This window comes from Poecilia reticulata, chromosome 14, assembly GCF_904066995.2.
Source record: "Poecilia reticulata chromosome 14, P_reticulata-male-v2, whole genome shotgun sequence".
NCBI lineage: Eukaryota > Metazoa > Chordata > Actinopteri > Cyprinodontiformes > Poeciliidae > Poecilia > Poecilia reticulata.
In genome coordinates, this window is record NC_088843.1 from 2,997,387 (window position 1) to 3,020,439 (window position 23,053).

At 38.3% G+C, this 23,053-nt stretch overlaps 1 protein-coding gene across 3 annotated transcripts in view; it reads right to left on the reverse strand.

Moving 5' to 3' along the window:
- Window positions 1–247: 247 nt before the first annotated feature.
- aff4 (AF4/FMR2 family, member 4) overlaps window positions 248–23,053 on the reverse strand; it is a 33,507-nt gene continuing 10,701 nt past the window's right edge. For 2 of the 3 annotated variants that reach the window (XM_017308663.2, XM_008426928.3), the window contains exons 2-21: window positions 17,863–17,995; window positions 14,153–14,941; window positions 13,890–13,928; window positions 13,610–13,696; window positions 13,349–13,376; window positions 13,176–13,227; window positions 12,909–12,998; window positions 12,088–12,232; window positions 10,289–10,922; window positions 10,011–10,135; window positions 8,766–8,851; window positions 8,205–8,445; window positions 8,010–8,098; window positions 7,131–7,194; window positions 6,121–6,257; window positions 5,868–5,939; window positions 5,588–5,681; window positions 5,402–5,445; window positions 4,808–5,025; window positions 248–4,028 (exon numbers count right to left, since the gene is read on the reverse strand). In XM_017308663.2, coding sequence (XP_017164152.1) covers window positions 3,901–4,028; window positions 4,808–5,025; window positions 5,402–5,445; window positions 5,588–5,681; window positions 5,868–5,939; window positions 6,121–6,257; window positions 7,131–7,194; window positions 8,010–8,098; window positions 8,205–8,445; window positions 8,766–8,851; window positions 10,011–10,135; window positions 10,289–10,922; window positions 12,088–12,232; window positions 12,909–12,998; window positions 13,176–13,227; window positions 13,349–13,376; window positions 13,610–13,696; window positions 13,890–13,928; window positions 14,153–14,941; window positions 17,863–17,991 — 3,291 coding nt within the window. In that variant the 5' untranslated portion in view covers window positions 17,992–17,995 and the 3' untranslated portion in view covers window positions 248–3,900. The remainder of the gene's footprint in view (window positions 4,029–4,807; window positions 5,026–5,401; window positions 5,446–5,587; window positions 5,682–5,867; window positions 5,940–6,120; window positions 6,258–7,130; window positions 7,195–8,009; window positions 8,099–8,204; window positions 8,446–8,765; window positions 8,852–10,010; window positions 10,136–10,288; window positions 10,923–12,087; window positions 12,233–12,908; window positions 12,999–13,175; window positions 13,228–13,348; window positions 13,377–13,609; window positions 13,697–13,889; window positions 13,929–14,152; window positions 14,942–17,862; window positions 17,996–23,053) is intronic. The other variant, XM_017308664.2, reaches the window with a different exon arrangement.

Sequence of the window (23,053 nt, forward strand, 5' to 3'; positions counted from 1 at the left end):
CCTGAACACTTCTAAAGTTTCAGCTTCTGAATCAGCAAAACAGCAGTGGTAGAGATTTGTATATCTTTAATTATGAGCTGAAAGTGGAAGGGAAAAAAAGTTTCTGCAGCCCTGGGAGGATTTGACTTAAGGTGTACCAAAGCCCTAGACTGTTTTCTGGTCTACGGATACAGGATTTCATTGCTTTTGAGTTAATTCACAGCATTTGTCATTTGCACATAAAGCAATCAACATTCGCTTAAACATATCCATATATATATATATTTTATTCTCAATACGGCAAAATACAAAGAATATTTAGGACAGACTCCCATTAGTCACAATTAATACTCACTTCACAAGAATGCTTTTAAATTACATAACCTAAGTTTGAAGATCAAACTCAACAGGTACCTTTAAAACATATTGCATCCATCATATATAGCATCTCTATCAGTTCTCTTAAAAGTAGCCAAATTCAGATTATTGTACATTGTGTATGCTGCTGGTCTCACTACGGAGACGGCTTTTGTTTTTTTTCTTTTTTAGAAAAGTTCTTCTACAACATACTGTAGAAACTGCTACAACTGCTCTGAGGTGAGGCGAAATCCCTCAGTTTCAAAAGACATGTTGGACACGGTAAATTCATGTCTCTCATTCTCAGGAGGAAGCAGACAACAGACTGTACATGTCATCCATCCAACACGTGAGCTCAACAATATACACGTAATGAAATACACAGCTCCATATCAAATACAGAGAAGACAAAAAATATCCGCATTTGGATTTAAGAGACGTTACCGATTATGTGGTGACCGTGATACTATGAGACAGTGAAGAAGAAGACAAAGTATACAAGCACGTTAGAAGAAAGATGGAGAAATCAATTTGATTTACAGTGTTAACACACTGGGATTTCATCTGTAACAACTTGGGGGAAGAGAAGGAAAAAAAATATGTGCATAAAGTCTCTCACAATATATTTACAGCATTTTTTTTCCTTTCAATTTAATTAAAAAATGCCAACCTGGAGTAAAAAGTTACCCTTAAGGACATGTTATATTTACAATTTATACAACTGTATTTAAATAGAAACATGCAAGTGTTAACATCTTCCTAACGAAAGTCCAAAAAGAAGAAAAAAAATAAAAATAAAAGCAATAACTTCATCTTACCCTGGATTCGTTCAAGTTAGATTAATTACTACTTATAAAGAAATCTCATCAACAGCTCAAAAACATTTACATCTTCCTATTTCATAAAATAATTGTTAAAAAGGTGAAACAGAAAAAAAACAAACGGGCGAAAAAAATAAATAAGCGTGAGTAGCAAAAACTGCTAAAGATCATTCTAATGCTATTTTTTGTTTTTAGATTTCACTACGAGATAGTGTAAGGAGCACAAGGCGCAGATCTTAACTTACAAAGTGTACCAGTGTATGAAGACAGTGATCGGGTCGGCGAAACCCACTGAAGAAAAGACAACTCCAGCTTTTGTGTTTGGTTATAAAAAAAATAATAATTATTATATACACACAAATATTACACAACATTACAGAAAATTGCAAAAGCTAAAGGCATTGGCCGCTTGAGTTGAACAGGTTTCTCACTGAGGTGGAAAAAAGAAGGAAGAAAAATCCGAAGCATAAAAATGATTTCCATCCCCTTAAAATATTTTTTTTTTGTTTGTTTTTGTAAAAATCCTGCATAGATCAAAAATAATACCTCCTCTGACTTTTTCCTCTTGGAGTATAAGAGAAAATAACAGTATTCCCTCTAGCGATAGAAGTCCAGGGAGCCAGTGGAAAAATCTAAAATATACAAGCAACAAGAAAAATGGTCCAAGTTGGGCCAAACAGTAAGCAGTATTTGGGTTTTAAAGAAAAAATAAGAATTAAATTCAGAAGCTAAATAAATCTCCTAAACTTTGTGGCACTTTCTCATTTCATCAAGAAAAATCAACCAATAATTTTAGCACAAGTATTATTTGACCCAAGCTTGGGAATTCCAGCATGTTGTCTTAGGAATCAAAAATAAAAGTTTCTCCAAGTAGTGACAATGGCATCTGAAAACCCTTAAGCATTTTAACTACAGATGCACCAATCAGTCAGAGATCAGAATCGGACAATTTTCACCTCAGTCTGCAGCTCAAATGGAGAAAATGCTCAATTTTCCCCCCTGGTTCACTAAATGTCATCTATTTTCAGTATATAAAAGTGTCAACCAATTGAATTGGAACTTTTTCGAGATTAACAGATGAATGATCGAAACATATGGCTTGGTTCATGGGTTTATCTAAGAACCTACAGAACACATTTCCCGTTTTCCATGTTATGTTCTTTAAAAAGGGGGGAAACATATCCAAATTGCTCAAAATCGTAACGTGTGGATCTGATTTAAAAGAAAATAGGAAGCCTGATTGGTGCATCTTTAACTATAAGCTTTATTAGCATCAGTAATTTAACATATCTGGAGAACAACCAGCTGCATTTACTCAATGCTTCTCCAATTTCCTTGTTAGAAAAGTACAATTTCAATTTTAAAAATGTCATTGCTTAGGAACAACAGTACAAACATATGTTCATATACTTCCCCCCCGTAATGAGTCTTGCATTTTGCTCTAGCTAGAAGACAAATGATCTGCTTGGCATATAAATAGAATCTATAGTGGTCGTTATATTTCTTTTCTGAGATATACAAAATCTTTATCACATAAATACAACACTGCTAATCTCTGTCAATGATAAGATTTGTCCCTCTTATAAGAAAAAAAATCTCATCTTTACTTTTAATTTGTCTTAGCCCTGACGAATCAGAAAAACCTTGGTATGTTTTAAAAACTACAGAATAAATAACTGCATTTGCATTGTATGTGTGGACACAATCTGCAATACTTTTGACAATCCCTGCAGTTCCTTAGAAAAATACACTGTTAACAAAGGGATCAAAAACAAGGGAATAACACCATGTGGGAGTTTCCCTTGCTTGAGGAAATTTCTAAAACAATGTAGTGATAAAAGTGTCTCTCAGGAGCTGCTGATAGAATAAGTTTAAATTATTAAGCTAACTATCTCCTGCAGTTTGATAAGAATCTAAATTACTGACGGACTGTCTCTGACAAATAAAATTACACCTTTTTAAAAAATAACTTCTGACTTAATGAGACTGTATCACCTGAAGCCCATCCTGGTAGTTTCAAAATTTGGTCGGAATCCTCCCTAGACTTTCCTCCAGACTCTCCTCTTAAAAAGATTTAAAACTGTTTTTTAAAAAAGTATAACTGCCTGCCCTAATTTGCTACTAAAAGATGATTACAAATGCCATCAAGTGAGGAAAAACATATAAAAAAAGAAATCAGATCTTATTGGTGACTTTTCCTGTAGCTCATTTACAAGGCACAAAAATGATAAAGAGAAACCTTCATTTTAAAGCACCTTTGGTGTTTCTGGGAGGTACTTTGGTGAAATAAAGTTTAAAAACAAAGTTAAAAGCCAAAGTAGCCTAAAAAGCAAAAATAAAAAAGAAATCACAGGTTTAGTGTACTCATAAGAAATAATCCCCACAGCACTTTTAGCAGAAGAGATAAAAAAAAGACCTTGAAGATTTTAATAGGAACGTCGAAATGTGAAGCGAGGCCAGAAGCTCTAGGGATATTTGATGCGGTGCTGCTGAAGGTGTGAGATTTTCTAAATTGCTCAGTGTTGTTTTGGCAAGCTGGTGCAGAAAAATGGACACAGTGTTGGAGATATATCTCAGAGGATAACAGCATGTAAGAATACATGGAGGACCAGAGGTGGGCTGTGTTTGCAGAGTATGTATCCGTGTTGTGTCTTTGAGCACAGGCTGCTAAGTATGAAAGGCTGAGGTGTGAGTGTGTGTGTGTGTGTGTTTGAGGAAGCAGCTTGCAGCGATCAAGTCCTCGCTAGTGGCTAAGATTAGCGTCCAGTCGCAGCCAGTGGAGACCCTGCCGAGTGTAACGGACCAGTTCTGTCATGCTGCTGGTGTTGAAGATCAGAGGACCCATCACTTTGTCCAACTCAGAGAAAAAGTCTGGGAAAGCGAGAGAAAACAAACAAAAACTAAACACCAGGAAACAGCTAAGCATCAAGTAAAAGCCAGAAGTTTGTGACATTAAAAGTCACACAGCAACTCCTCAAATTCCATATGATACGTCTCAAGTGTTTTCCAGTCTTCAACAGGTTTTCTTCCATTTCTTCCCTGTTGAAGACATGAATCCCCACAGCATGATGCTGCCATCATCTTTACAGAACATCTGTACTGAGATTAAATCAGAGACAGGAGGACTATTTCCTAATTAGGAAACTTCTGAAAAGTAATTTGGTAATAATTTTCTAGGACTTGAAAAGAAGACTGAATAAATATACACAGTCTGTTCAGGTTTTCATTTGGAAAACATTTTAAAAACTTTATCTCTTTTTCTTTCCACCTTTCCTACCTTTATTTTGGTCAATCAAACATTTTATTTAAAACACTTCAAAGTTTGTTAATACTATAGATTAAGTTATTTAAATGATTCTGAATCCAGTTTATCAATATGTGAATTGGTCATTTTATTAACTGTTTTCTAAAAGCTTAGAAACCCATTTTCTATCCCTTGCTTTTGGAGTTTTGACATTTCTTTGGAAATTTTGCCTTTTATAAAACCTTATCTAATAAATTCTGTCTGAATTTCTTATTCAGCACTGATTTTATCTTTTTTAAATAATAATTAAAATGTGAATGCAAGAGTCACGACATCTGGAGCCAACTTAAGTACATCTTACAACAGATAAGTTTGGAATAACAAACTATAAAACCTGCCCTTTTACCTTTCTGTTCCTTGGAAACCTGCTCCGCCTGGTCCCAGATCTCTGTGGCGTACAGGAAGTTGGAGGTGACCTGGACGTAGCTGGCAGCCATCTGGTGGATACGCTGAGGTATGGTCACAGATGAGCTGGCACTGCTGTTGCTGCTGACTGACGAGTAGCTTCCTGCTGTGCCTGGTGAGAGTTTGGGCGACACTGGAGAGGGCATTCCTGCTGCCTTACTGCGGACAGAAACAGAAAAATAACAAGTTTAATGGCTGTTTTTTAGGATATACATGCACTGCCTCACAAAACTTCTTCTCATTAATTCAGATTTGGAAGTTGTGGCACCTCTGAGAAATCGTGAAGCGGTTGTGAATGCTTTTGCATGGCATTACATATGAAATGCATGTAGCAGAATATCTAAATTGTCATGCAATAATAAAGTTAACTTCTATAAGAAATGACAAGGTATGAAAAGTAAATATTTAAATGCAAAGATAAAGGGGATCACGTTTTTTCTGAAAATCTATCAGGCATGTTTGTACAAAATCTGCAAGAAACATTTCTCTACACAATAAGATTACGTTTCCAAACAAACAGAAGCAGATGACTTACTTTCCCATTCCAGGAGAGGGAGCCTGGGTGTTACTCAGGGAATTCTGTCAGGAGAAAAAAAGTGAAAGAACATTATGTGCAAAGAAAATGCATATTTACAGATGAAAACATCATGCATGGAATATTTTACGACATTTGAAAGCTTTACAAATAAAACTGGATTGGAGCTTATGAAAGCTGGAATACCTTCAAATGTTCTGTGAGAGTTTTGGAGTATTTTAGAGCGCTGTCTTTCCTCAGCTTGAACAACCGCAGATAGAGAAGAGACTGGCATTTGAGACTGCAGAGAAAAATGTGGACAAAGACTTTTAGAACTCAAAAATAGAGTGAACGTTTATTTGAAAAGAGTCCATTTACGAACACATTTTCATAAACTAACAGCCGTGCCCAAGACGTTTTGAGGGTTCAGGACACTTCAACCACGTGAAATGAAGCATCATCATGTGGTGTCAGTAGATGCACTTACCAAAGGACAGCTAGCCTCTTGTCTGCTGAAGTGGCATCTGGGGCCATGTAGCTTTTTAACTTCATAGTGTATCTGAGTGCACAGGCCGGATGGAGTTGTGGGTTAATAACACAGACATCACAGTTAAAAAGGACTGAAGGAGATTTACGTAAACCATAAAAAAACATTTTCAATTTTGCAGGAGCAGCAGAACTTGACAATCTTCATTAAATCTTAGAGCCACGTTTTGTGTGTTTGCTGTGTTTTTGCTAACCTGATGAGTTCCACTGTTTCAGCATACATCGGGAAGGGCGACTTGGCTTCTTGCGCGCTCTTCTCCAGAGCGTTACCGCATTCGATGAACGAGACCACGGCATCCAGGTAGTACACTGCCTTTTCAAAACGGTTCGTCTGTGAAAGAGATAGATCAAAACACTAATAAATTGTGGGGCAAATACTTTTATTGTGTCTCTAAATGCAGAACTAAATGTTAACATTTTATTCATTTGACAAACTTGTGAATAAATGACGTGACGCAATATCTAACCAAATAGGAGCATCCAAAGAGTCCTTTGCAAATCAAATGTAACAAACAGAGAAACTGCAATAAGGATTGAGATTCAACATCTTGCATTGGACTAATTTTGTGCAAGTAATATTAATTTGGACCTTTGAAGTACAGATTCACTGCTCATCTACCTAATGCAGCTGGCTTCACTTCAGTTTATGATTTAGGTAAGATGAACCATTAGTTTAGATGCTGAAACCAAACATATTAGAAATACGTACACTGGCTTTCCCAAATGAAATGTTTACATTTTTATTGTACTGTTTTATGAATTTAAAAACCACTATTACTGAGTCGAAACTGTGTTTTGATAGCTTTTAGGTTCATAGTCAACTTACTTTTGTGGTTAAGTTGCATTTAAAAGCAGTCTTTAGGTTAAGTTTTGTTTTCCTTTTCTCTCATTTTAGTTAATCGGTACCAGGAGAGACGGGATTTTTTATTGGTTTATTCTTGATCGTTAGACCAAACACTAATCTACCATATTGATTTCTCTCTCCTCTTCTTGTGTACATGGAATTGTGAACTATTTAGAGTATAATTAATACTGTACATGAGTTTTAGATAATTTATGTACTTTATAAAGTTTACCAAAGTCTCTTAATGGGGTCAGTGCACTTCCATTTTATGAATATTTGTTTGTGAAACTAAAGTCCTCTCAACTGCACAGCAACTTGCATAAAAACACCACAGATTCTAGCAGTAAACTTTGTTCTTACCAGTGCATCTGCATTGTGCTTGAGTGTCTTAGCCTCTTGCAAGTAGTGATCAGCTGAATGAACCCTGAAACAAAATTATAATCAATCAATCAATCAATCAATCAATCAAATTTTATTTGTATAGCACATTTCAGCAGCAAGGCTTTTCAAAGTGCTTTACATAATTAAAATAAAAACAGAAATAAACAGAGAGAAAGAGAAAGAGATAAAAAAAACAACAAAAAAACATTACATCATTAAAACGTCGAAAAGAAAGAAAAATAAATTAAAAACTTTAAAGACATAAAAACATGGAAGACATCAAAACCCACTCTAACCCTAATTTAGCCATAAGCAACTCTAAACAGGTGGGTTTTAAGTTGAGATTTAAAAGCACCCAGTGTTTCAGCTGTTTTACAGTTTTCTGGAAGTTTGTTCCAAATCTGTGGTGCATAGAAACTGAATGCTGCTTCTCCTCGTCTGGTTCTGGTTCTGGGGATGCAGAGCAGACCAGAACCAGAAGATCTGAGGGGTCTAGACGGTTGGTACAGTAATAACAGATCTTTAATGTATTGTGGTGCTAAACCGTTCAGTGATTTATAAACTAACTAACTATAAGCAGGTCAAACAAATTTACCAATATGTATAATTGACTAAAAACCAGAAAAAACTAAAATAAACAAACAAATAAATTAATTAAACCTACATCTCTTCCCTAAACAGGCTAAAAATAACACAGAGTTCTATCAGCTGGTCTTTCATTATGGATTTATCCAGATTTTTTCAGTCATCCAGGCAGATCTATAATCGACCTCCCTGATCTCCAGCAGCTTCACACAAAGGCAATGCAAAAGACCCACAGCAATCTCTCTGTCCCACAGAGGAAACGGATCCTCCTACCTGTCCTCAAACACCATCTTGGATCTCTGAGACCTAGAGCCGTCCGTGGAAAGAGGAGGCACGGCCAGCTGGTTAGTAGATATTTTATCCTGCAGAAAAACAAGTTGTTACATTAGAAAAACAGAGTAATGGACAGAAAAAAACATTGTGATTCTGTATATTTGGACATATGAAAACAGAAAACTTCTTCCTCACATCAACTTTGCCGTCGCGCGTGCTACGTCCCTTGTCCTCTCCTTTTTTGTGTTTGGAAGTGGAGCTACCCTTGCTGCCATGGCCACCCGCTTTTTTACTCGTGCTGCCGCTCGATAGCAACGTGGATGATTGGTTTACCGTCCCCTTTCGACTTGGATGGTCCGACTTGGGTGTCCGCTGAGGACCTGATATGGAGGGAGAAGGTACCGGCTCCTCTTTCTTCTCCAAAGGTCTCTTTGACCTGGTGGAATACAAAGCATTGCTCTGATAAAGCTGTAATAACAGACGTAATTTGCAGCTATAAATTTCTTAGAGTGAAAACGGGGGAAGATGACATGTTAACATTACAGGTACTTCATGACCAAGATGTAATCAACAAGCACATATCATGTGAATTTCTGATTTACACTCAATGATAATGGGTTTATTTTCTGAATTGTAAGAGAAGTGAACAAGCTTGTGGATACATTTGCTTCTCCTTACAAAATGAGGCAGTGCTGGTGCACCAAGTGGGCCAGAGTGGAGTGAATCATTATAAGGGCAAAGAGACAGAATACTCACTCTTTACTGCTGGTTTTATGAGGAGACTGAGTTTTATCATCTGGCTTGAATCGCTTACTCTCTGGCTTCGTGCTTTCCTCATCGGTCTGAAAAAAAACCCCATCAAAAAATCTCAAGAAAACTTTGATTTATAAGTGGTTTGTGTCGTTCTTTTTTATTTAACAACCTATAAACTTGTACTATGCGTTACGTATTCCTGTTTTTTGCAATAGTGAAAGATAAATCTCTCTTTTTTTATTTGAATTTCTTTTATTTTTGTGGCATTTTTAAAGCTCTGTGGACATTTTTTCTGCTTCTTTTCCCCCCTCTGATCTACATTCAAAGCCTTGGGAGACACTTGTTTTGGTAAAAATTCAATTTGTGGCGTATCCACATGGCCATAAAATCCAGAAATTATTCCTATTGCATTGAATGATATTAGAAAAACACTTGAACACCTGGAATATATTAGCTAACTTGGAGTGATTTTAATGCTGTGTACTCTGTTGCTGTTGACCGTATAATCAGAACACATTGTGGAGCTCTAGCTGACCGCAACAGAAACAAAAAACTGTTTATTTTTTTCCAGAAATTTGTAATATTAAATAAAAACAATTCATTTGTTAAATGACCTTTAAATTATCTGACTTGCTCAGTTTGGTTGGATAACCTTGATTATTGTTTTTACCTCCTTTTCTAGCAGACTTTTTCCTTGCACTTAACTTTCTAAATCCATATGCTTGGATACTGGACTCTGAATAGTCTTTTTTATTGCGTGTGTGTAATATTCTAGTGTAATGACAAAATGAAATTTGAGTTAGTAGTTGTAAGTAACAAAATTAAAATATTTGACATCACTCTGTGTGTAGTAAATGTAAATAATGAGCTTCACTGAAAAAAATAACTGAAATGAACTTTCTGATAATATTCTGGCTTATTGAGATGCACCTGTATGTGTATGTAAATAGTCTTACGTATTAGTATATGTGTTTAATTACAAATGTGAAAATATATTTATGGTCCATATATGTACAAATAAATTATGATGAAACAACAGAAACAAAACGGTTAAGCTCAGATAAAATATGAAATGGAAAAAAGTGGAAAACAACTGATGACTGTGATTAGCGAAGAGAGAAGAGGAAAGATATTTTTAAAGAAACGCTTCCATCTTCTCTTTTTAAACATTTTAAGATGTTAAAAATGTCTTTACATATATTTATTTCCAGAGTTGACATTAAAAGCCTCCGTAATAAAAAACCCTACCTTGTGTTTCCTCTTGGACTTGCTCTGCTTACTGCTTTCTCGATCTTGAGAATCTTCCCTCTCCACTTTAATCTCTGCAGGCTCCTTGTAGGGCCGCCCTGGGATCCTCGACAGCAAGCTGAGATCTATGGGAAATAGGAAGGAAAGGGAAGGGAATGGGTTCATTTCGTCCAAAATAGAAGGAACGCCTCGGTCAAAAAAAAACAAAACATACATCACGCCAAACAGAGGAAATTTTTTCCATGTTAGTGTAAGGCGTACTGGAAGTTTTGACTAACCAATCTTGACGAGTAAAACTTGCTGCTGAGGTTGTCTTGTGGGGTAGCGCTCCTCTGGGTCGCTGAGCGGAGATAACATGGGAGAGAAAACGCACACGGGAGTCCGGATGCTCTCCGTATACTTGGGAGTCTGCGACGAGGACGGAATGCTGTCATTTCCCTCGGAATCAGACGAAGAAGAGTCTGTAGAAATAATTTCACGAGACTTGTTTGGCACCTTGGTCTTCCGCTTGTCTGTGGTTGTGGTGACAGAAGCTGCCGACGGCCGTGGAGAAGACTTGGGTTCTTTCTTGATGCTTGGTTTGCGTGAGCCTTTTGTGGCAGCAATGGGCCGGAGAGGAGGAATCTCTGGAGCCGGTTCAGTCTCCACTTTCAGACCTCCCTTGGGTTCCTCCACCACTGGGGGCTTCTCAGACTTCTTGGGCTGCTTTTTACCGACTCGTATTCTGGGATTTGTTCCACCTTCGCTCTGGGCGGGGGACTTCTGTCGCCCCCGGCCGCCCTCGGTACCCTTGTCCCTGCTGGGTGGTGGGGGGGCCGAGTCTTTGGAGCTGTAGTCTCGACCTTCTTTTTTACATTTGGGTGGCATCAACCAGTTGTCCAGCTGCCACTTGTTGGTCACAGGCTGTTCAGGCTGAAGTGGAAACAGCAGAATGCAGAATTAAGGGAGGTACTCAAAGTCAAATACAATGTTCAAAATTACTCTGGACACAAGAAAGACCAAACACTACTCCACATATTTTTGATGCATCTCAGGAACTTAAAATATCATTGATACGCTTGTTCGCTTACAGAGATTTTTATGCCACGTTTCCCTTTCACTTAACTTTCCCAGTGTGATTAGATAAAGCATCCTGTGAGGCTTTTGTTACTTATTCAAATTCTTTCAGGTGGGAATGGGAAACGATATCGTTTTTTGCTTGCCATTTAAAACCCATTTTACAATGTCTAAGTTTTAATTCAGCAATAGATTAACAGCCAAAATGGCCAAAATAAAAATAAAACAAAACAATCTTATGTCAGTTTAACAGGCTGAAAGAAAAAAAAATCTTTGGGCTGGACAGTACAGCTGAGAAACTTAACACAATATAAGCGCTTCATAACAGTTGATATAAATAATTATTGATCAGTTTAATTTTTTTTACATCTAAAATATTGCCAACTAGTGGCGTGACCTCTGTTTCATCCACCGTTTTATCTCCACGTTGCTGTTTTTTTATTTTTAAACAATTTTGAGGCAAAACCTAAAACTACTACTGCGCAAGTTACTCAATAGGTTGTTGCTAGGTAACCAAAGAGTGAGTGAGTTGCTAGGTAACCAAAGAGTGAACGAGTTAGCTGAAGCCACCAGCCTTACTAAGCTGGCGGTGAGAGGTTGAACAGCAAAGTTTTTCCTCTGCCTAATTCTCCCAGAATGCTGTGCGTTTGTAGATAACAGTTCAATGAATATTTGACATATTGAATATTCTATGAGATATCTATTGATATTGATCGTATCTACCACGATATATATTGTTACTGAACTATTGTTCCGCCTTATTTTAAGTAAAATCCAGTTTCCAAAATTTATTAACCAAATGTTTGGTCCATAATGGTGAACAGACTTTTTTTTTTGTTTTGTTTTTCTTAGCCATAATTATCCAAGTAAAAGAAAAACAAAACTTCAAATATTTGACTGTGTGTAAATCTATATATGGGTTTCATTTTGTTGCTCTTGTAACTTATTGAGACACACCTAACTAGTCTAAATGGTTTTTTTGCAGCCCCACAGTTTAGTACGATGTTGAATGAGTGATTACTTCCGGAGAGGCGGTCCGTGGGCGCTCGTTGGCCTCGCTGTCCGTCGTGCTGCTCTCACTCTCGCTGTCGGAACCAGAGCTGCTCTCGGAGCCGCTGTGGCTGCTCGAGTCATCCCTGGACGGCTCGGCAGCTTCACTGTTATTGCTGTCAATGGACAAAAACAGGAAGTGCTTAAATCTTACAAACAGCAACAGGTAAATGTAATTCTCTCACTCTCCATGAGGATATAAAACATTTACATTCACATATGGCTTGAGGTAATATTTATGGTTTTTTTTTTTAAGATTTAAAACAAAATTTTTAATATTTTTTAACATGTACCATCTTTATCTTTGTTAAATTTAGCATTGTATTTTTTCACAATGCTAAGTAAGTTAGCATTATAATGCTAAACGTAGCAGGTATTGATTCACTCTATAAGATTATTGCTGAGATTTATGTCAACATTAAAATATTAAGAAAATGGCTCTACAACTTATCTTTTCTGTTTCAAACAAAAGTAATTTATTAATAGTGAAAGGTTTGGTTGTAATATTTTCTGACTAGCTTAATTAAAAGACGAACTTCGTAGTGCCAGAAAGTGAAATAAGTTTAACGGCTGGATTCATACTGCTAAGCAGATATGATGCTGGCTCCAAGTAGGCATTTTATAAAAAAAACAATAACATAGACAATAACACTACAGGGCCAGTTTTAGAAAACGCAGTATCCCAAAGTATGCATACTGAAATAATCCGCTTTTAATAAAATGCAAAACGCCATTTAAGTCACAACCTGGTGGATTCAAACAATACTGACTTCTTCATGCTGCCAACCTCACCTTGCTGATGTGTTCCTTGAGGCATTCTTGGATTCTTGTTCTCCATCGCTGTCCTCGCTGCTGCTTACTATCAGATCTTCCTTCAGCATGCTGAGCAAACAAAATTTCGAGATGATGAAAGCTTTAAGTGCTACAACTGCTGCTTCCAGGGCTTGAGCTTTGTCTAGTTTTTATTAAGTCCAAGATAACAAATGTAGTTATTTAAATTTTAATGTGAATCAATGAAGAAGGAAAAAAACATGCACTTCTGACAAGCCACACACTTACGTGCTATCTTTAGGCTGGTGGCTGCTGGAGCTCTTTGATGAACTACCACGCTCTAAGACAAGGAAAATTAAAGTGAAGCTTTACAGAAATACATAGTAGGTACACAATTAATTGTCAACACAAACAAAAAAAAACAAAAAAGTGCAAATATAAATTTGAATTGCAAAACTTACTATGTCCGCTTGGAAAAGAGTGTGCATCCTAAGGTTAACAAGAAAAAACAAAAATGTGTTTTTTTCTTTTGCTTTGAAGTTTGTCTGATTGGCGTATTTAAATCCACAATTTAAAATAATAATAATCATCATCATCATCATCGTTTTACAAAATACGGTTTGGCTGTTTCCTCCTCATAAAAGCAAAGAGAAGGCCTGACTGCCCTTTTGGAACAATCAGAGAATCACTTAAATGAGTTAAACTGCTGGCACAATGCTGACCTTGGTGGGGAATGGAAACTTGGAGGGTTCTGTTTTACAGGGAGTGTGGATGGCTGTAAGTGGAGGAGGCCATGACTGAGTCATTTCCTGAAAGAAAAAAAAGAATTCAGAAAAAACACACACACAAGCGCGCACACACACACACAGCGGCATATAAACACAAGGAGTAAAAAAAACTGAGATTAGGACCAGGGTAACGCTGAATTATTTCAGTCGATATCGTTTCCCTCTGTATTCTGATGATTGATGAACTATTTAAAAGAAAAAGACCCGTTTTTACCTTTAGGATTTCATCGACACAGTTGGCATCACCGGATCCCTGTTGGAAAAAAAAATCATTACTTTAATGATTGGCTGATGTTTTTATAAGCATGATTTCAATAGACAGGTGAGGAGGCTTCCACTCAGCACCATGAGTCATCCTTCAGACATTTTGTTTTTATACATCACAAGTTAGAATGGTGTTACGAAAGCAGAAATATGTTCTGTTTATTCTCTTAATAGTCTTTTCTAGCTTGATAAGTTTTATAGACGATGTCTTACCTCAACAGGTTGTGACGGGATCTTGAGTTTTGTAAGCGAAGCTTTGCCCATGGTCTTCACCTCTCCCATGGTGCTGCTGTGTGACTGGCCGCCGTAGCTTTCGGCCTGTGAGCTCTTGGGTTCGGCCGTTTCCTGGCCATCCATAGGCCGCACGTAAGCTGTGGGCTTTTGCAGCATGGAGCTGGGCTTGGAGACGAGCGACGGGGGGAAGGTTTGACTCGAGTGCTGCCCGCTGGGGAAAGACGTGTGAACCCGTGAGGGGGAATCCCAGTTAGCTTCTCTGTCTCTGGGTGACTTGTTGCGGTACTTGGGGTGATGCTGTTCAGCAGACAAGGAGCTCCGCGAGTGGCTGCTGGAAGAACTCAACGAACCCTTCGCCGGACTTGAAGTGTGAGACTTCGAGTGCTCCGAGCCTCCGCTGTGCTTACTAGATTTCTTTTCCCGCACTTCCCCTCTTTGGCTACTGCTGCTGCCGCCGCTACTGCTGCCGCTGTTCCTCTGGCTGCTGTGTCCGCCTGAGAGTCCGGAACGCTTCTGTGACTGAGAGGAAGATCCACCCGGTGGTGGGCCTACAGGAGTCCACTTACTGCTCTGGCTACCACCTCCACTACCCACACCTCGCTGGTCTCCGCCAAACAAAGGCGGGCCGGACTTCTCCTCGGAGGAAGACGAGCTGTTCGAAGGTTTACCCGGAAGCTTTGGAAGAGTGTCACCAATCGGCTCTTTCATCTCGTCGTAATTGCCCAACATGCTCTGGATACGGTTGGACAGTAAATCTGCCTTGCTGGCCTGAGAAAAGAAGCAGATGATGGAGTGATGATTAATAACGAGCAAAGAATGAGTGATGCAGATATCAGAAATAAGTAAAAACAGGAAGTTGAGGTAACAATGAACGAGAAAGGGAAAATAAAAAAATGTATTTGTGCAGTTTTTGCTGCACTGAAACATAATCAGAAGGTTTTAAGCCTGATCAGCCCTGACCATTAACTGGTCTGATATGTAAAAATCTAATCAGTTTTGCACCATTTCCAAGCATGGTGTGTTTACTGCGTGAAGCACATTCAAATATTACTATGACGCGTTTTCATTTTTGTTGAATATGCCAGACTTGAAAATTCTAACAGCCCTTTTAAAAAATCCTCAGAATTTTTTTATAAATTCAAATATGTACACTGACTAATTCTAACTATACAAATCATTAATAAGATGCTTTAAAACACCTGTTCCATACTTTTGTCATTATTTTACAGTCACGGTGAAATCCCCCATTTACCGAAACGTCTCTCTGACTCACACCGTGTGACGTCACCACTGCTTCCACACCAGAGGCACTAGAAAGAAATATTTTCAATGCTTGTTTTAAATGTGCAATGACTTTCCTTCGAGTTAATCAGAATCTGGTAAGGTTGTTATGAGCAGATCACAGCTTTTAAACCATAAAATCAGCTACAAAATGATACTGGATGAGTCTTCACATTTACCCTAAACAATGACAAAGTTTCACACCTTCATTGAACGAAAGAAATCAAGAGTTATACCACTACTGATGGATTAAAAAACATTTCCAAACCATAAGTAGCCCAAGAGCCTCACCAATCCCGTTTGTTTATTCTGAGCTCTGAGCAGCCCTTCTGAACTGAGATAAGGGTCAGAGTCGGCACGGAGGTTAATCAATCACTCTGAGGGCCACGGGTTCCAGTTGATTTGTTTGCAGACTGTGCAAAGTCTCCAGTTTCACATGCAGTCCCACACCTCCATTTTGTTTGACAGATTCACACCAAGGGTGAGGAAACACAAGCCGTTATCTGCAGCAGGAAATGTTAGCGGCTTGGTCATAACGTGCACGCCTGCTAGCATGGGGCCTGGGTCTCATTAGCACAGCTGGAGGAAGAGTAGTAGCACCTCTTTGGCTTCTAGTTTGCTGGTTTCAGTCGATGTTGCGAACAGCAATGAAAAAAGTCTAATTAAACTATGACCGTTAAGTAAAATGTTGGGTAAATTTGAGAAGAGATTATAGTTTAAAACTGTAAACATTACAGCTTCATCATTGTCTTAGTTTGTAAAGATGCTTGATTGCACCACTTCTCACTGCGTTTGCAGAGTACTAGAACTGTGCAGCCATATAAATATTGTGTGAGCATATTAAACAATGAGTCCATTGTGCAAAACTGATTGTATTGCACTTTTGTAACAAGCCATAACCGTTCAGGGGTCATAGCAGAGTCAAAACTTACTGAAACAAAGCAGAGTTTTTTCCAAACTGCAAGAAAAAAAAAACAACTTAAAAATGAACTCCGCTTTAAACTGACCCCATAAAATAAATTGTTTAGTCTCAGATACCAAGTATCACACAAAGGACAAAGTAAATTCAAATATTTTTTAGCCTAATGTCTACTTCTGCTTACCTGTATGGAACTTTTTTAGAGTAGATGCAGTGTAAACAGAAACGAGAACACTCGACATGCTTTTTGTCCTCTTCAGGTCTCATCAAATTGAGGCACAATTTGGTAAAGAGACTGATTTGAGTGGTGTTGCTTATAGGTCGTCTGTTTCAAATTAGAATAAAATGCGCTACATGCAACAGCGTTTATAGAAAGTTAAATACTCCTCACTCTGCGCGAATGAGCAAGCATATAAACTCTGCCCCATAAAAAGGTTCCTGCTGCACTGGTCTAGATCCGGGAGGCCGCAGCTGCAGCTGTGTGTGCACACGGCCTTTTAAGCATAACGCTGTAAACTTCCACTTAGTGAAGCATGACAGTCAGAAAGTCAAACTAAAGCTTATATAAGGGTCGCACAAGCAGTTGGCAAGATACGCAAAGTATGAAAAAATGGAAACTTTAATAGTTTCTTTCGTCATTCTTAGGCTGCACAACTTTATCATTGAAGTCAACTTCATTTTAAAAGGCAACTTTCTAAGAAAACGTGAGAAAATCTGCACAGTAAAAACTGTATTTTATTGATAAAGGTCAAGGAGTCTTCCGTCTTTAATGTCAGCTTTCATCTTTCACTTTGTTGTGGTCCAAAACACACACACACACACACACACACACACACACCCCAACACTCACTCACCTCTGGTGGCTTTCTCATCTGAACAACCTGTCAGTACACATTCCTTCCTGCTTGTTTGATGGCTCGCTCCAGCTAAGAGAGAGGAGCCACTTACATGTGTTCAAATCTGGTTAGTGGCAAAGATTAGAACTGGTTCAGAGAACTTAAAATCCTCTTTACAATTAAACTGGCAGACAGGAGCTGGCTGGCCTACATTTGCACATGCAGGTATAATGCGGAAGACATGGGAGGAAGTGCAACACCGACGTAGTGTGCTGCTTTGTTTACTTTTAACAGCTGACAGACTTGAGTTGTCAGCAGACTGTTTTCTGATTGGAAAGTTGGCTACATTAATCACCTAATATTCTTTGAAACAAATCATTATGATAACACACTTTAATCTCTGAGATTATCTGGATTAAACAAGGTGAAGCATCACTATGAGACTTTTCAGACATGTCGGAACACAACAACGTATCTTGTTTTTTTTTTTCCTGTTGCATTGAGCAGATGACGCAACAATGACAACTGCACCGCCGTGAAAGCTCTTGATAAAAGTTTTCACTTCCTGCCTATGTTGCAAATACCTGTTAGCTGATCAGATATATACCAGCTGTGAGAAGGGAAAAAAAAAAAAAGACAAAAGAGAAACTTACCACTTTGTAGGGTTCAGGGAAGAGGGGGGAATTTGCTGGAAAGGCCTCTCCTCCTCCTCCCTGTTGGATTTCTTGATTTCTCCTTTCTCTTTCTTTCATTCGGAGCACATTCCGGTCCTCACGGTTCATGTTGCTGTCAACAAAAAACAGAGCATCGAATCAACATAAAAACATGCTACGCCAGCTCACATGATCTTAAATGAACAATTTTAGGTCGCACAGGAAACCGAAGTATGCAGAAAGCTCCCTGGTTGTTTCCCCCCCCCCACAACATTTCATAAAACATTACCACATTTTTCAGGCTGCCATCTTATAAAATATCAAGAGAATACACTGAGACAATAACAGAGATGACCGGCGGAGAAAGTAACCTCTAATAAGCTTAGGCTCGTCACACAATTCAGTTTCCGACTTCTACTGTAAATAATCCTCTTGAGCAGATGGTCAGTGTCATTTCACGCAACAACCAACAGCACTGATGTAATAATGTAAGAACAATGTTTAATCTTCTCACAAAACATAGGCAAAGATTATTTTCACAATATTTGTCTTAACGTTTTTTCTATCCTTCTGGCACAAGAAGTATTAAAACTATTGACATGATTAACAAAACTGACAAAAACAAACAAAAAAGTGCAACCAAAGATCAGTTTTCACTAAAACTAGTTTAAAAATACTTCTCTGCTCCTTGTTTTCTATTTGGACATCAATGCTGATCCAACTAAGAAGCAAAAAAAAAAAACAAACTCAGGTTTTCAAGGCGTGGTACAAATACCAAATGTCATACTTCAGCTGCCTTTGGTGGTACTCAGAGAGGATTTTGACAAAACTATTTGCAAAGTAAACATAAACAAAGTGATCTACAAAGAATCAAGAGGCAGAAAGGTGTGTTGTTCAAACCAAATGGATTTTGGCTCCACCAGTGACATTTTAAAACAGAATGCTGTATCAGAACAAGTGAAGGTCACTACTTAGACCACGTTCATCCATGTCTGAAATTGGACCCTGGATCTGGGAATGCCATCTAACCAAATTTAGTCGCATTCTTGTTCCATAATTTAGTTCTTTTTTTCTAAAAACTTGAACATTCCAACCCTCAGGAACCATGCAGTCTAATAATAACCTTATTTGCTGTTTGTACTTTTATACTCAAGCAACATAAAAAAAAAATCAAAATATAAAACCACCAAAGTGTCATTAAACAGTTTCCTTTTACTGGAGCTTTTATGTTTTCAGTGAACACACACACATAATGCACCACATTCAAACCGGTTTTACAGGAAAACAGTGCAAACAACAGTTTATATTTACATACAGTGATCCCTCGTTTTTCACGGGGGTTGCGTTCTGAAAATAACCCGCGATAAGTGAAATCTGCGAAGTAGTTATCTTTAGTTTTTACAATTATTACACAGCATAATTAAATACATTGAAACCAAAGAACAAAACTTATTTTCAGGTCAGCGGATGTGCATCAATCGGGCCTTAATGTCATCTGGAGTCACGTCATTACAGCGTCTCCTCCAAGCTGCTTTGCGAGATTCACAGCTGGATCTACGGCAGAGCGATGGATCTCGTCAAGCGAGCCTCCGGTCGGGTTTTGCGCTGATTCTGGCCAGTTTTTTCCAGCAGGCATTCAAAGTTTCAGTTTTCATTTCCTGAACGGCCAATCTGTATTACTTATATTTAAATACCGTAACGTTATTGGCACACAGGTAGAGAAGAACCGCAGACACTGTTTAGCCAATCAGGACGCAGAACACAATGCACTGTGAAAAAAAAACTGCACAAAAAGAAAAATCCGCGAAGCAGCGAGACCGTGAAAGGTGAACCGCGTTATATATAGCGAGGGATCATGAAAACCTTTCATCTTACATTATAATCAATTTGATTAAAACATGTTTTCAGACAAAACATAAGCATTCCTTAATTCCAATCTGACATAGGACCAATGAGTATTTTCCCTTCTGTGCTCAATGTTTACCTGAAAGCAGCCGCAGAATTTTAAAAAAAATGGGAACAAGCTCATTTCAGTTCAGCTTGTTACCTGCCACTTTAAACAAACAGCCTCTAAATCCGTCAGTGAAAACAATAACTTTGCGCCTGCTGACGAAGTGTGACTGTACAGCCACCGCCCAGCCTCCTCCTAGATTACTAAACACACTTCATACAGGTGCTATTACAAAGCATGATGCCTAATCCAGCATTAAAATACAAGACTGGGGGAAGTGTCCATGTGAAATCACGAGCTTCCTGTAGGAAAAGAGTCGTGGATGAAATGTGTCATCAGAACCAGCGACTAAAACCAAATCAGAATAATGTTTAAAGGAGACCACTTGTTTGGAGGTTCTACATTTCTAAAACAAACGTGTTTCACGTCATCAGCCACTCCCAAATACACATTCATATTAGATTCCCTCATAGATGAGAAACATTCATAGAAAGTAAAGTGACTGAAATCCATCCATCCATCCATTTTCTTTACACCCCTGTCCCTAATGGGGTCAGGAGGTGCTGATGCCCATCTCCAGCTAACGTTCCGGGCGAGAGGCGGGGGTCACCCTGAACAGGTCGCCAGTCTGTCACAGTGACTGAAATCATAACTATTAAATTCAACCTGGTTTTAATAAGTAAACATGTACAACATGCATCATCTCTGGACTTTATTTGATTTACAGCACAGAGATGAATTAGGACAGCACCAAAAAAGTAACAAAATAGTTTTCATGATGACAAACTTACTACAACTGGCCCGACCACTGATTACCACCTTCAGACATCGAGTGTCTACAACAGCTCACTGTGCGGATGATTTACTAAAGCCACATTTGAGTAAACTGTGCTTAATGATAGTTATTTAGTCTCCTTTACCTCACAACTCACAGGAACAAGCCTTCATTTGAGGGTCTTTCAAGCTATAAATGTTGCCTGTGGTTTCAGAAAAAGCATTGGAGAAATAATGCTCCACACTTTTTGTCTGCTCAGACAGAAACTGATACCGAGCTACGGTGTCTTTCCTGTACCAAAGTGATAGGGATTGAAAATGCAAACGAGCTTGTTGTTGTTAGCAGGGAGCGGGTTTGCATGTGTGAATGATCCGCCATTACCACAATGTTAATCAAAGGCCCCCGACAACCGGATCTTTTGTAAACAAAGCTTGCGTCCATTCAGACCACAAACTGACCTGACCTGTTGATGTTTGTGAGCAGGGGTGAGAGACTGTCACACTGTGGTAGACCTCTACAGGAAATCGTCACACGCAAGGCTCAACTGACTCTGTTACTGGTTTTAGCAAGCTGAAGCAGAGACGTGGAGAAACGCATGAAGCAGCAGTCGGTTTTAGTTTTGAGCCCTTTCCAAAACCAGAAAACAAAAATAGTGGAAAAAGGGAAGTCATCAGTGGAGAAAAATAAGTTTTAATGAAACTTGGGCTGAACAACAATGAGCAGCAAAATGTACATTTTGGATAGATTCAAGCTTAAGTCAAGCATTTGCGCTGAGGACAAAGCAAGCAGAGCATTCCAACCTTTCACCACTTTGAAACTTTGTAGTTTTGGCCGCCTCATGTCGGACTTTTTGGGGTACAAGATGGAGTCATTTGTCTCGGGACATTTTGTACAGACTAAGCCTCAACTCATAAAAACTGGAGTCCGTTCCCTCTGGCAAATTCAACAGATGATAAAAGAAAAAAAAACTTTTTGGTGTATCGTGGTTTTATGGCTTAAATGAAAATGATCTATAAGCACTCCTGCAGTCCAGACTTATTCTGGATTGATCAGTTGTCAAATGAATAAAAGTCAACTGGCCCAAATGGGGATCAGAACTCAAATAACCAGATAAAGGGTGTGATATTAAGTTTTCAGAAACTATATAATTAAAACAGAAATGTGAAATTTAAGCACTTTAATTGCCATTCAACATGGAAATAAGCTGATGGTGGATGGGAAGACAGTCATTTCAATCTACAAAAAAGCAATGATACCATGGTACCTAAATGATAGCGTTTCAGATTATTTTCCATCGTAAACAAGTATTTGTTTATGACAATATAAAAAAATTGTAGTGAACATACTCTACTATGCTAACTAGCTAAATTTTAAAAGGGGACATTATATAAAATCAACTTTTTGGAGCTCTTTATATCATGTTCTAATGTCATTCCCTTGTCAAAAATACACCTGGAGGGTTGCTTTGATTCTTTAATGGACGTTTGAAAAACTCTCTGACGGCAATCATTCAGGGTGTCTACACGTTTGCTCACAAAATGCCACCTATTTACCTACAGGTCTTCAGTCTCCAGCTTACCCCTCCTCCACTCAACTCCACCAGACTAGTGGCAGCATCAATTGCGTGTCTGCTGAGTAGATCATACAAAATGTTTCTCATTTCTCCTCAGAACAGTTGTAAATGGTATCACGGAGGAGCACTGTTGCCATTATGTGCTGAAGGGGGAGTGTCAGAAAGAGTACGCGCTTCTTAAAGAGACAGACACAATTGCAAAGTCAAATTTCTTTTAGGTTGTTTTTTTATATATACAGCATTTTTATAACAACACAAAGTAGCAGCTACTTGATTGTGCTATAAAATGGCACTATGTGCCTAGAAAATACATAATGAAATCACTGATTAAAACATTGATTATCAAAGCAAATATAAAACGTCTTCCTGCCAAGTAAAAACTAATGTATGAAAGGTAGGTATGAAATGCTGCGAAAACAGCACCAGTTAGCGGCTTTGATAAGGCTGGCTATGAAACAAGCAATATTTGAAAATGTATCCCAAGACTAAAGCGGTTAAGTGGTCAGGACCCAAGTGCTACTTGTGGCTTCAAAACAGCATGAATTGGTGAATTAGCCTGGAGCCCTACAGAGAAAAAGCCTGTAATTTTGACATGATGAAACCTCAACATTAAAATAAAACTCTCAACCACTTTGAGGATTGGAGGATGTTGTTGCTAAACATAAAAGGTTAGAGGGGGCATTTTGAACTGACCTGGAGAAAAACAATTCTTGTAAGTGAAAGGTAATTTCTGATGTGTTTGTTTAAACTACACAATTTTTTTACAACTTTCAACCTACTAAAATTAAAACTACTGTACCCAACGGACCACAATATACAAAAGCAACTATGTACAAAGGTAACCAAAGTGGTAAGTTGAACAATCTACACACTATACAAAAAATAAGCTTAT